Source organism: Populus trichocarpa, chromosome 3 (assembly GCF_000002775.5).
Source record: "Populus trichocarpa isolate Nisqually-1 chromosome 3, P.trichocarpa_v4.1, whole genome shotgun sequence".
Classification (NCBI taxonomy): domain Eukaryota; kingdom Viridiplantae; phylum Streptophyta; class Magnoliopsida; order Malpighiales; family Salicaceae; genus Populus; species Populus trichocarpa.
Genome location: NC_037287.2, coordinates 14,835,408 through 14,850,510, shown reverse-complemented (window position 1 = coordinate 14,850,510; position 15,103 = coordinate 14,835,408). Strand labels below are relative to the sequence as shown.

Genomic DNA, 15,103 nt, shown 5'->3' with positions numbered 1-15,103 from the left:
TTTGCTGATCAATCATTTTTTAGTCTTAGGTTTTGTGCTGATTACTATTCTTCTGACTGTTTCAAGAGGGTGTATCTATACAAACTTTACTCGTATTCATTGGCTGATTGAGATTAGCAACAGGATCTGCTAGTTTTTATCGATACTGGAACTTGTGATGATGGTGCAGGTCAATTATGGGTACAGGTAAAGTTAAGAGCGTGGCTTCTAATAGTGAAGGCACAAGTACTTGCCCTTCAGAAAATTTATGTTAGGGTTTTTTAGTTTAATTTTGTTTAGTCATCAAATGGTTGTGAATCTACCATGATTTTAACTTAATTTTGATTTTTACTCTATTTAAATCCCAACAATTTTGCTGCTTCTATTTCTCTATCGCTTAGAATCAACTAGGCCGCCTTTCTATCGAACGCATTATGCTCTCTTTCTAATCAAGAAGAAACGGAAAGTGTACTGTATTGTTAGCTGGCGAAATGGTGTCAATATTCTTGTAGATGCGTTGGAAAGCAACCTTCATAACATTGAAATATAAATAACAAATAATAAACATGTATTAATTAGTTTTCAAACATAGAATATGTACAAAGCACATCAAGCATATCACAATAAGAATCAAATAAACAAAACTTAGCCTTAATAAACTTAGTCATTATGTCACGAGGGACATCTTGATGAAATATTATATAAAAGGAGTAAAAATAAAAAAATAATTCTTTATTTAGTTTTATTGTTAATAGAAACCCTAACTAGTCTTAAGATATTTTTGAGTAAGAGACTGATTATGCTAAAAAAAAGATGAAAATCACCTTAAAACATCTTACTTAAGTTAAACTGCATTATATACCAATATTTTATCTAAACTAAATAATTGTATTTGTTTGGAGGTAAAAATTCATAGGATAGTGATTTGAGATTTAGGCTTGACAATGAAGCCTAATCCTCACTTTTTAGATTATGGGATTCGAGATGATAGTAAACGAAACCTGATTTTTGAATTGTTTCCTTTGATTACCTAATTTACATTAACCCGCCATCTATTAACTATTTAACCAAGCATGATCACCATAAATAACCACAAATATTTTAACCAATGTAATTAATATAAATAAGCATAACCAAATAACCAAATGTGAAAAGAAAATCATACATTATTAATTTATCCAAAACAACATACACATCAATATATATTTGCAGTTAAAAAATTATCAAAATAAATTATAAAATTATTTGAATAACAAATAAATCACATACGAAGATTAAAATTGACATTTACGAGTCTTCAGAATTAACTGGAACGGGAAGAAAATTGCTAAAAACAGAAACAACCTTGATATGTGGACTATACACCGTGATTAACATGTTAGCTTATGAAGCTTCGTTGCACGCGCCCAGGGTAGGGAGATGTGTGGACCACTCTGCAAGGTGCCAAACTTGTTCTTCTTCCTATTGGTGTGGGTGGTGTCAACCACCTCCACCAAAGCTGGAAGATCGGAGATATAAGGTTAGGAATGTGGCTGTTTTTACTAGATTGTTGTTATTTTTTTTCTCTTTCTTGTGCTAGAGTTTTTGTTAGTTTATTTTGCAAGAGTTTTTTTTTTTCAATTTATCTCTTTTATAAAATTGTTTTTAAATAACCACTTTAATTTGATATCTTATTTAATATGTTGATTATTGCTAAAAGCATTAATTCATACAGAATAAAGAAATTTAAAAAACATAATAAATGAAATTAAGAATGAAGCATCCATGATAAAGATTAAGGTTTTCGAGTAAAATTTAAAATTAATCAAATTCAATAATTGTCGAACTCTAAAATCTCATGGATGGGAAGTGCTATTTGTGATGGTATTGACCTCTAGCCCATACAAATAAAAACTATGGTGTGCTTTTTTTTTTAAAAAAAAATAACCAAAGTTAACTACTTGAGCGGCAGCCACAAGAAATGTTCATGGCAAGGAAAAAAAGATCTTTTGTGGGAAATTTGTGAGAAAAAAAAATAAAAAACAGAAGAAAAGTCAAATCGCAATACTTAGGTTTGGTGGGACATTTGTTTTTTATTAAGTTCACTATCAACGCTTCACTACATTTTTTAATACATTCAAGTTGGTTTAAGGATTATACCTAACCATAAATATATATTTTTCTATGAAATCAATATTATTTTAATAGGAATCTATTTAGATTTCCGATTCAACCCAATAAAAAATGAAAATAAATCAAAATTCATTTAATTCTTCAATGGGTTCAAATAAAACTCGAAAATGAAAATCTTAATTTCTTCTATTTGTAGTTTCGAAACTACTTTAAAGAGTATTTTAATCATGATGAGCAAGGTTAATTGATAGATCATAGTATAGCGGTTGGAATTATTAAAAATTATCAATAAGACTAATTTTATCGAATGGTTGTTTTCGAAATCTCAACTGTTAGATTTATAAAATCCAACAATTGGTTCCAAGCATTTTAGGAAAAGATTTTCAAAAATTGTTTCCTTAGTAAAATTAAGATATTCTACCCTTTTTTCTCTTTTCCGACTACCCACCAGTTACCGCTTCCAACCCATCACAAACCTGCTAATGTTTTAATTATTATTAGCTATCTAACTCGCGTTTCGCAGTAGATTTTTTTTTTTTTCAAAAAATATCAACTATTCAAGCAGCTTTGATATGTTTTTTTATATTAAAAATTCAAAGTATAAGTCGAAAAGTTTATTCAAGCATCTAATTAAATAAATCAATAACTATTTATGTAAATAAACGAAAAGGATAATTAACAATAACCAAAAGAAAATTGAAAAAACATAAGAGATGAATGTAGATCAAGATATTCAATCAAATAAAATGAGACATTGATCTGATTGTGTTTATTGAACTTGTTTATTTAAATCAATAAAAGATAAATTCACACCCTAAAAAACTCATGACCTAAAAGATCATCGCAAATGAAACTGATTGAATAACTCACGCCTTAAAAAAATATCATGCAAGACCCAACACATCAACAATATTATTTAAAAATAAATATTTTTTATTTTTAGAAATAATATCTCGAAAACTCAAACACAAACAAAACAATTCTCAAAAAACTTATATTAAAAAATAGCATGCAAAACCCGTAATCTAGGATATGAGACCGTGATAAATTTATTGGAATTTTTTTTGAAGATAATCACAAAATCATTTTAAAAAAAAAACTAATGAAGAACGATAAGATTGCATAAAGCTGAATCCCCGATAAAACAATTATCGAAAGATGAAACCAAGAAAAAAGACAATTACACAAAAGGAACTAAAAAAATTAAGGGTGAAAAAACGCATTAATTAGAGGGCAAATAAAAATTTTCAGTTAGAGGGTTAAATGGAACTGAAAAATAACTTTAACAAAAAAAAAAAAAAACTTTGATTAAAAGATGAAATTGAAAGCAAAAAAAACCTAAAAAAAAAGGCCAAGGAAAAACATTAAAAAAAATAAAGACTGAAATGAAAAACAAAACATTTGAAAAATTATAATTGAATGACTAAATTAAAAAGAAAAAAAAACTTCTATAAAAGGAATAAGAACAAAATAAGAAATTAAAAACAATGAGGGCTAATATTAAAAATAAAATAAAATGATACATTGTAATTGAAGGGCTAAATTAAAAAATAAAACTTCTTTAAAAGGAATAAAAATGAAATAAAAAGTTAAAAGAATGGGGACTAAAATAAAACATATGAGAAAGTGTAATTGAATGATTGAATTGCAAAACAAAAAAACATCTATAAAAAGAATAAAAACAAAATAAGAAATTAAAAGAATGGGGACTAAAATTAAAAAATAAAAAACAAAGAGAATAAAGATGTACTTTATCTCTCGGGAGAGAGAAAAGAAGAGGAAAAAAACAAATGATTGCCGGTGAAAATCCGACCATTATACGCTGACATGCGCCCCCTAAAGTAGAAGAGAACATGACTGCACATCAAGGGATTCAACAGAAGCCCAGATTTGGCCATTAGGTGGCGTCACACGTGTCGCCTGAATGGCGTGTTATCAACACGCGCCAATAGTTTTTTGATTTAAATATTCAAAAGTAAACATGAAAAATACCAAAACACCTCTCATGACCCAATTAATTACACAAAATACCCATATGAAAGTGTAAACATATCCCCAAGTGCTATTGTTTTGTCTAATCTAAGGTTAAATTCATACTTGTACTATACATGGACAATAAAAAACCAAAAAAAACATTGTCCAGCAGCCTAATAATTTTTTGATCTCGGAGAAAAGGAAGTATTTTTACTGTTAAGAATCTTTTATAAAGTCAAGAAAACCCTTAGTCAACAATTTTAAATTTTGTTGATTTTGAAGGTAAAAGTAAGGTTGTCAATTCTGTTTCGGTAGGTGTTTTGTTTTTTCAATTGAAATGAAATGTTTCAGTTTCAGAGTGTTTCGGCGTGCCGTTTCGGGGTTTTACTGTTTATATATATATATATATATATATATATATATATATATATATATATATTCAACAAACATAATTTAAATTCAAGATAAATTAATTATAAATTATGCAATACAAACACAATGCCAAACAAATATAATTTCAAAATTTAAAATATTTCTAAATAGTCAAGATTAAATAGATCTTTAACTTAAAGTAATTCAACTTAAACAAAATATTAAAATATTATGAAAGTAAAATATTTTAACACAAATATTTTAAATATAAAGTTAGGTCAACGTTATCAAGGCTAATGAAATCTAAAACATTTCTTGTTTTGCTCAAATTCTTACAAAGTATAAACATGAAAAAAAAACAACATGAATATAAACCATATATATCAGTGATAAATCTAATTTTAAAAAATTAATATCATTGTTAATGAAAATAGTAATAATATTTTTCAATATTATTATTAATATCATTGTTATTAAAAATAGTAATGAAAAAGAGATTTTTATACTTGGGTGGTTTAATTAATGAAGTTGAACAAGGTTCAATTTGATTCAATGGTTTTTCAAGAGCGGAACGGAACATATGGAATGGAACCGGAATGTTCCGGTTGAAATTTAGCTGAAAAATCCGGAACGGACCGAGATTTAAAATGAGATGAAAATTGTTCCGTTTTTTAAACTGGTATGGAATGTTTCGGTCATTCCGGGCGAAACGGAATGAAATTGACAACCTTGAGTAAAAGAGTATTTTTACTATTTTAAAAAATAAAAAAATATATATACCTCAAAGCATTTTTTTAATGATCAATAGGCTAGTGAAAAAAACTAAAAACACCTCAATCTCAAGGCTTAATTTTTTTTCATTAAAAAATAATTAAGTAATTTTATTATTACAATTCACAGTCTCTTACTATAGTAAAAACAGCACGTGGTTTAAAAGTATATGATAATGTTAATGTTAATGTTAATTACCCTTCAAAGGATTGGTGTCATAAAGAAAGCTCATTGAACCCATGTTTTTATCTTTGCTAACTTCTATATATATATATATATATATATATATATATATATATATATGAAAAGCGCAATACTCTTTGTTAATTGTGTGATAACCATACATGTCATTTTAACATATTATTAGTATTTATCCCTTCCACAAAATATTGGCAAAGAAAAAAAAAGGGTTTATTTTTATTGGATTTTGCTTTAATTTGTTTCCAAGTTTAGATTTTTTTCCCTTAATTACCATTCCTTTCTTGATACTAATCTTAATTATCATCCACCCAAATAATAAAATCTCTGTCTGTTCAATTAGATCCCAAATGTCCAAAACTTTCCAATTGGATTCGTGTGTGCTGGCAGCCACTGGACATTTTTTTCTTCGAACTCTCCAAACCTCGATCTTCTTGTCCCTCGTGTCCCCTTTCCAACTTTGTTGTGCTGGACATATTTGGCTGCTTTGAAAGAAAAAAACCCAGAATAGGAAATCCAATTCAAGACCAAGAAATGAGGTAATATCTTGAAAACCAGAGTAGAGTTAAGGTTGCCTTACACCTGCTCTTGTCCTGTAATATTTTTTATCATGTTCAAGATTTATGTCTACTTTTAGTTCTCTTATCAGATTTGTGTCTCTTAAATTCTTGATTTGTTGTCTGCACTAACTTATGAAAACAGAGCAAATAAAAAGAGAGTTTTGTTGCTATGTTTTTTATGGATTTTTTTTTCTTTTGTTGATTTTTGATTTACGAGGTTTAAGGAGGAGATAGAAAAAAAAATAGAATCAGGTTCATGGCAGGATGGTTAATTTTAACAAATGGGTCTTCTTTAGATTGTCCTGATGATATTATTTATAGATACAAGGGTGGTGGTGGTTGTCCAGATATTAATCATCCTATGAAGGATGAGATTAAGGAGTGTATTGTTGTTGATGATTCCGATGAGGATGATTGTGATTGTGAGGATAAAGTAGTATGCTTGTTTGATGAAGTGGTTTCGATTTTTTTGAATGAGGCTGCAGATGGAGGGTGTATTAGGCCTATTCCAGCATTGCTCGGTGATGGGCAATCGTTAGATTTGTTCAAACTCTTTTGGGTTGTGAGAAAGAGAGGTGGGTTTGATTTGGTAAATGGTTTTTGGAGCTTTGTGGCTAAAGAATTAGGGCTGGATCTTCGATTTTCGCCTTCAGTTAAATTGATTTATATTAAGTATTTGTATGAGTTGGAAAAATGTATGAAGATTTGTAGCGATGAGAAGTTAAGAAAGGAGATGCATCAATGTGATGGGAATTTGAGTTTTTCGTTGTTGGAGCTAGAGATGCAGTTTAGAAGTTTGTTATTGCTTAGATGTGATAGAAAGCAGGGAGATGGTAAATTTGCTTCACTAGGATATAAGGTAAATGGCAGGTACATTGAAACAGACACTGGGAAGAGAAAAATAGGTTTGTTAGGCACCAAAGATGTACATCGAATACACAATGATGTTGGAGATAGGAATGGTGATGATGATGAAAAGTTTCATGGTGAAAAGGAGAATTACTGTGACGATAGTGATGATGATGTTGTGATCTTGGATCCAAGTATTGCTAAGAAAGAATTCAATTCCCGCAAGAGAAAACGAGAATCTCTAACAAGAATGCTTAACTGGGTAATCCAAATTGCAAAATGTCCTGATGATCCTTCTATTCGAGTAATTCACAGAGGTGATGAGTTGTGGTCCCAAGCAATAAGGGCACGAGAAGCTCTCTTGCAAAGAAGGCATGTCAATCCTAACATCGAACAATCGCTCGTGCAGGTAAATTCTATACTTAAGACATAGTTTCAATTTTTTTCACTGTTTTAAATACTAATATATATTCAGGCTCACTCAAATCTCCATGCAAGGTTTTTTATTTTTGAATAGATTATCGACCGATTGCTAATTTTAAAATGCACAAGATAATTGTTATGGATATATTCACAAAGAACATGGTACAAGAATTTCTATTCAAATGTTATATTTCTTCATCAAATTTGTACCGGGTTTGAAAAATACACTTGACTTATTTTTCATAGTTTTCATGCGTAAATTATTGACAATTTTCAAGATGGAAAACATTTGTTTCCAAACTAAAATTAAAAACATATAATTTCACCCCCTTTATACACGTGCTTTAATGGATATAAAATTACTAGATTGTTTTTCTATATATGTTTAGTTGATATTGTATATTTAACTTTTTCTATAAAAATCTAATAATTTTTGAAGAGTTAATTAGATTTTTTTTCTTTGATAAATTTTTAGTTGAGTAAAAATAAAAATTAATATGTGAAGATTTCGTATAAATTATCATAAATGCAAAACATTAAGATGAATACGATAGAATATTCTTGCATTTTTCTATGAAGAAAATAATTATAATGCGGACAGTTTTTATTTTCTTGATAGAAACTTTATTTCTTTTGTTTGTTATTTTTTTTAGCACATGAATGCATCTTGCAATTTTCTTTCGAAAAAGGAAAACTTCAAATTAAGAAGAAAACTAGAATGAAATCTCTTCTAATTAATATTAATGATGTTAGCCCAAATCTGCTACGTTGTTAGCTCCCCAAATGGTCTTGTCATTTTAGGCCTTACACTTGGCTTATAGGCTTGGTGATTTTCGTTGGTAATAAATGCCTATTAGGGGCAGAGATTGCACCAAATCCTTATAACTAATCTACACATTCGACTCCTAATCAATATGAGATATTGACATCATCACAAATCTAATGTTACAGAAAGGTCACATGGTAGCTAGATGGGCCCAAGCACTAGAGAGTACCTCCGAGGAAGGAACCTTTGTTTTGCAGGATCTAAAAGCTTAAAAGCCCATCCTCTTCAAACTACCACGTGACCTCTCAACAAAATTAGATATCATGATGTAAGTCAACATAACAATGGCTATTATCCTAGTCAAAATGCATAAAACTAAAATTCCCTATAAGATGTCATTTTTTATACTAACTTTATAGCAACCTTTCCAGATAATTTAAATCTGAAGCTTTATCTGTTCTTTGCTGTTGATACTGGGCTAAATCACTTGATAGCCTATGAGAGATCATTATATTTTAATGCACTTGGGCTTTTAACAGATAATTATGAATTTGGTATGGACAAAGTTGTGGTATATGCCTATAGTTCTAATAATTGCTTACACAAGAAATTCAGAGTCCTTTTTTTTTTTTTTTTTTTTGGGGGGGGGGGGGGGGGGCGGGGCATGCATATTTCAGAGACAAATACAAATGGCCAACTAATGGCCTTGTGAAGTTATTTGATTTTCCTGTCTCCCTGAACTGTTATTGCAGATCAATGATTCAAAATGCAATGCATTTTTTTTTTGTTCTAAACTATCTCAATGGGGCAATAATTGTGAAGATTTATGTTATGCTTGTTGTGGTTCATTGGAAAATTCCAATTGGAAGTTTGTTTGTAGCTAAATGATTTTACTTGTTTTCGTATAGGTATGCAATATGAACTTACAGAACAATCAAAAGATGCATCCATCCATGTTTGAGGATGTTAGTTTTCTAAGTGAGCAGTCTGCCGAGAGGTCAAGATGCAGCAAGCGGCATCCTGCTATAGTGAAACCTCATTTATGCTATTGTTGTAATTCATGTTCAGCCCATCAAAGTAAATCAGCAAGTCTTCTCAAGTGTGAGAACGCCTGTAAGGAGCAAGAACACGACCTTAAGCAAGAACTTGTCATTGATGATTTATCATCCAAACACACAACACTCAGTGGATCTGGGGATAAGCATGTCCGTAGGCACGTGGCTGTGGGTCCTCTCTTCCAAGCTGAAGTCCCTGAGTGGATTGGCGTGGTTTCTGAGAGTGCCTCTAAATGGCTGGGCACTCGACTATGGCCTTTGGAATGTGAAAACAATAATGCTCCAGTTGCAATGGATCCAATCGGAAAGGGAGGGATCAGTTTATGTGGCTGTCAGCTTCCAGGTTCAGTTGGATGTGTTAGATTTCATATTGCTGAAAAAAGAATGAAATTGAAGCTCGAACTGGGTCCTTTGTTCTATCATTGGCGGTTTGATCACATGGGTGAAGAAGTTTCACTTAGATGGACCACTGAAGAAGAAAAGAGATTCAAGGATATGGTCAGGTTTAACCCTCAATCTGCAGGCAAGTGCTTCTGGGACAACAAACGTAAGTATTTTCCTAGAAAGACCAGGGAAGAATTGATAAGCTATTACTTCAATGCATATCTTGTTCAGCGCAGAAGTTATCAGAACCGTGTAACTCCAAAATATATTGATAGTGATGATGATGAAACAAAGTTTGGATCTCTGAGTGATGCTTATGGTCATGAAGCACTCACGGTTCCTGGTGCCAACATGTTGATCTGTTCTGAGAATAAACAATGCACCGATTTCACATAGACACCACAGCGTAACTTAATGCTCCCAACAATTTTGATTGGACCAGGTGGTCGAGATGCAGTTGTGAACACTACTATTGCAGGCAGAGTTTTCTTGATAAACTGGGGAGAAAGAAATTGCATGATATGCTAAAAGTTCCCCCACGCTACTTCTCGAGTAACTCGAATTATGCATTTTTGCATATTGATTTTCAGGAGCCGCGTTACTACTTAAAACGGCAGCATTATCTAGACCATCATCCCATACCAGCTACTGTATCTGGGATGAAGGAAATTTTAGGAACAAAAGAGAGTTGCAGATAGTGGTGTTTCTTTGGATTCAAGTTTTATTTTTTGTGTGTTCAAAATGTTGTATATGGTTGCATGCCTGCCCGTGTGAATTCTTTAAACCATTGTTCAAGGTTGTGGTGGACGTCGCAGTGGTTGTCTCTGCAATGGTAACTTTCCTTCTCCCACTACGTACCGTTTCCTGGACCCTTACCCTTTCGATGATGTTAAATATTCCTGGAGTAGTTACGTGTATTACTGGCAGTTTGAAGATCGATGTTCATAGAAAGTTGTACCATCTCAGTTTTTCTCAATCTGATCTCAAAGATGTCTCTTTGTTTATAACTGATTGCATCAGATTTAACTTACCTTTATGTTTTTGCCAGCATCCTTTTGCAGCGGAATTTGTTAGTGACATGGTTTTGAAAGCTAACCAAGAGACACCTATTGCAAAAAAAAGAGGGGGATGATTTGGTGTAATAAGAGAAAATACCTGTTGTTATCAATACTAGAAAATTGGAAAAAATATCAAAAACATCAGAAAAAAATATTTTATTATTGTTTATCAATGGAAATTGCAAAGAAGAATTTTTGTTAATAATTACTAAGAGAAAAGACAACAAAACAAAAAGGATAAAAAAAAAATTAGTCAGCAATTTTATTAATATTGTTCACGTGTTAAAATTATCGATGAAAATTTTGTTGGTGATTTTAAAAGAATTTAAAAAATTCTATTGATGATTTTAAAATGACTTAAAACCTGACAATTTTCTTCTCTCCTTTTACTTCTTATTCTTATTAGATTTCAATCTAAACCCCAACTCTATTTTTTCCCCTCCTCTAAAGTCTGGCCACTCAACTCGCTTATGTCGACCCAATCTCACTCTCTTGGTTTTATTTTTTATCAAGCTTCACTCCATCAAGTACATAAATCTATTCATTTATATTTAAAGTTAATTTATTGAAATTTGTTTGTAGTTGTTATAATTTGCTTATATGTTTAAGTGTTTTGGTTGTTTTGTAATGATAATTTTGTTATATTAATACATGGTTTGTATTTTAGGGTTTGTTTAAGATTTGAAGGAAATTGATTTAAGTTGTCGCTTGATGAAATTAAGTGTGATTTTGTAACTTTGATGTTTTAGAATTGAAGAAATGATTAGTAATTTAATGGATACTAATTATTTTGTTATCAATTTTATAGTTAGGTTAGAAATTTGGAGAAAAATGATTTCTTGTAGGATTAATAATAATTAAATGTATTAATTTAGGTGGAATATATTTGAATTGAATAAATGATGGATAATTGATAAGTAATTAGTAACAATTAGGGAATTAATTAGTTTTATTATTTATTGATGATACTATGATATGAAGATTTATGATGGTGATGATGATGATGATATTTATAGAGGTAGTTATGGTAATAATATTATCAATGACAATAATAATTGTTATGGTAATGATAATATTGGTAATGACAGTAGTTATGATGTGACAACTAGTGGTTGTAATAGTGAGGTGGTGACAATAACTAGTGGCGGCGGCAATAAGATTGTGATTATTATTTTGACGGTGAAGGTATAGGAAAGTTATGATGAAATAGTGATAAAATAATGATTAAATTAATAAAAATATAGGGGTCATGGTGGTGAGGTGGTGACAATGATTAGTGGTAGTGGTAGTGGTAATGAGATGGTTTTTATTATTTTGGTGGTGAATGTGTAATAAAGTTCTGATAAGATGGTAACAAAATGTTAATTGTACTGATAAAGACAGTGGTAGTGGTGGTGTGGTCGACAATGGTGTGATGGTGGTTGTTGTTGAAATGATTAAATGATGATGTATTGTGAGTTAATTTATTTTTAATAAATAATTAAATTTATGTTTGATATTATGTTTCAATGTTTTAATTGTGTTTATTGTTTCCTCGTAGGTACCTAGATAACTCAACCACATAGGATAACAGATCAAATATTCTTTTTTTGATAAAGCTCATTTCATGCAAATGGATAGTAATATGGAAGGAAGATCTCTTCATGTAAATATTTTTTTTTGTCTCGTGATATTATTTGTTTTTACTAATTTATTTTAATGTATTGTATTATTTAGATGTAAAGCTCCTTATAGGTCTTAAATTTTTGTTGTGAATATGAGTTTTTTGGGAGCAATTATTAGATAAAAAATTATAGCAAAAAAAAAAAAAAAAAACTGGTGGAATTGCCAACAAAATATTCTTTTCAATGCTGACGGAATATTTTTTCAGCAATTCTATCAATATTTTACAATGTCAATTGAAGTGTCGACGAACAAAGAAAAACCCAACAAAAAAGTTTCTGATGATATTATTTCATTGCATATTCTGTCAGCATTTTTCAATGCGGACAGAATCTTCACAGACAATTTTAATTCTCTGGTGGTATTGTATGTTTTTACAGGCTCTTCTATGATTTAAACTTCGGATGGTAATATGGAGAGAGAACAAATTTATTACCTTATAAGAGTCAAGTCTCCAAGATTCTCATATGGGTTTTGAATTTTTAAGTCATGAGGTGGTTTCTTCAATACCAAAAAGAAATTATTAATTTAACCAAGATATATATATATTTTCTTGTAGAATTCGTTGAAGAAAGAACAATTAACAGGAAAAAGCTGTGCACTCCTCCTGTACTCCATAAGAAGTTGCGTGCCGGTGAGGTTTGGAGATGAATGATGAGCGGTATATTGTCTACTGTAAATCCTTCAAAGCTATTTAATAATAAAGTAAATGTTATTGTCGTATGAAAAAAAAAAAAAACCCTAATAAAGAATTCTGGGTGCGGCCTAGATGGGCATGGATGGAGTTAAAGAATGTGAGACCAGGTATTTGAAAAATGTACACGAGAGGGAAGTGTATTTACTTGACAAATGTCAAGTAAATGAATATAAGAAAGTGTTTTGATTGTTATTTAAGAATATAAAAATAAAAAATATATTTGGTTGCTGAGAATCATTGTCCCAATACTGGTCATATCAGATTTTATTAAAAGTTTTAAAAAAATATTCATACATTATTAATGAAAAAACTTAAATTATGTAGAGGTTAACCTGATTAACTTGGTAAGTTCAAAAATGACATAAATAATCGATAAAAACATAATTTGACTCAAGAAATTCAGGACATCTTTTTTTTTTATAAAAAAGAATATTACAGCGAAAATATATTGGATCGGTCTAAATCAACTCGAGTTAACCAAACAAATCTATGACCCGAGTAATGAGACCATGATAACCCAATATAATGAAAATCTAAATAAATTATAAAGTTCAATTCTCAATCAATCTAACATGGATAAAATAAAATTAAAATTAAAAAAATACAAAAAAAAATGACATGGGTTACTTGCCAAACCCACAATCTGTGGGTTATAAGATCAAGATAATCTCATAGAAAATAAATCAAAATAAATTATGAAGTTTAATTCCTAGTTAACATAAATTGAAGGATAAAATTGAAAAAAAATCAATTAAAAAAACACAAATAAAACGATCTGAGTCAACTCAGGTTATATCGTCAAACTCATGAACCTTGTCATGAGATCAAAATAATCTCATAGAAAATAAACTATAAAAATAACCTAAGTTAATCCGAGTTAATCTGTCAAACTCATGATCTAGGTTCATGAGACTGAGATAACCCTATAAAAAAAATTAAAACAAAATATGAAACTCAATTCTCAATCAACTCATTGTTAAAAGATGAAATTAAAAAAAATTCAATAAAAAAGAGACACAATAAAAGAACTCGAATCTACCCAGATTAACTCACATTATGAGGTTGAATATCCTCATAAAAAACAAATCAAAATAAATCATGAAGCTGAATCTTTAATCAATCAAATATTTGAATGATAGAAATAAATAAAAATGAAACCAAGTTAATTTTTCTATTTTTTATTAATAGAAAAAAACCTCTTCTAGTTTTTTTATTAATTATTTGTAGCTAATTTTTCTATTTTTATAGAAGAAAGGACATAGATAAAGATGAAACCAAGTTAAAATATTTTTTCACAAATATCTATTTAATAATTAATTTTAATCATTGTCATTACATTCAGATATAGATAATTGATTTTAATTAACTTAATTTCACTATTGAATCTGGAAACTAGAAAAAAAAAAACCATTAAAAAAATATATAAACAAGGAGAGAATATGTCAATAAGACAAAACCCGATCAAATTATTTAACAAGATCAACATAAAATAAAAACTCATTGTAAGAAGCTCGTAGACATCTAATTTGAACAATTTTATTATCGGATTGGGAGATGTAAGAATTTGAAGTTCTAAATCTAAAAGATTTAAAATTGAATTTGTATGTTGATTAATTTTTTGGTTTTTAATGTTAAATTTATGTTTATAATATCTAGTGAAGTGTTGTCATTTTTTTTTCATGAAAATAATGTAAAAAACTAATGTTTTCCTAGCCCAAACGCCCGAACCGAGAAATTTTATGATACTATATCTTATAAGTTATAGCTTAGTCTCATTAAATAATATATCATAACATAAACTTATCACACATCATCAACTCTCATAAAATATAACAACTCGATCTCTTCTACTCTCTTTTTTTTCCTTTTCTTCTCTTGTAGATCTGATCACTGCTTTCATAAATCTTTCTCCCTTCCTTCCCCGATCCTTAACCCTGCTAAATTGGACTCTGTGCTCCAGACCTTGAGGCCAGAAAGCTTGAGGACATAATTTGCAAGTCTTTGTATTATTATCATGTCAAAGGAGAGACTATGAATATCGTGCTTCCATCTTAACCAAACAAACCTAACAAAAATTATGATTATTTTTTCCAAGTGGTGGTGTCATGGGAACTTCGATCTGGTACTTGGTATTAACAAATCCAGGACAGTTGCTGCATCTTTCTAAGGATGTCGGCTTGTCTTTCTTAATATCCTCGCTGGAGAAAATGATCGAATTGTGTTTTTTCTAGCTAGTACCCTAT

General features: G+C 29.9%; 1 protein-coding gene across 1 annotated transcript; it reads left to right on the top strand.

Annotated features, from left to right (window-relative positions):
• The first annotated feature begins 5,590 nt into the window (after positions 1 to 5,590).
• Positions 5,591 to 10,450, top strand: LOC7458186 (AT-rich interactive domain-containing protein 2). Its single transcript, XM_052451047.1, has 2 exons — positions 5,591 to 7,224; positions 8,913 to 10,450. The coding sequence occupies exons 1-2, from the start codon at positions 6,223 to 6,225 to the stop codon at positions 9,837 to 9,839; spliced, it is 1,929 nt and encodes a 642-aa protein (XP_052307007.1). The 5' UTR covers positions 5,591 to 6,222; the 3' UTR covers positions 9,840 to 10,450.
• The last annotated feature ends 4,653 nt before the right edge of the window (positions 10,451 to 15,103 follow it).

Coding starts and splice junctions, on each gene's coding strand:
- LOC7458186 (XM_052451047.1), top strand. CDS start 6,223: ATGGCAGGATGGTTAATTTTAACAAATGGGTCTTCTTTAGATTGTCCT. Junction 7,225..8,912: donor TCGAACAATCGCTCGTGCAG/GTAAATTCTATA, acceptor GTTTTCGTATAG/GTATGCAATATGAACTTACA.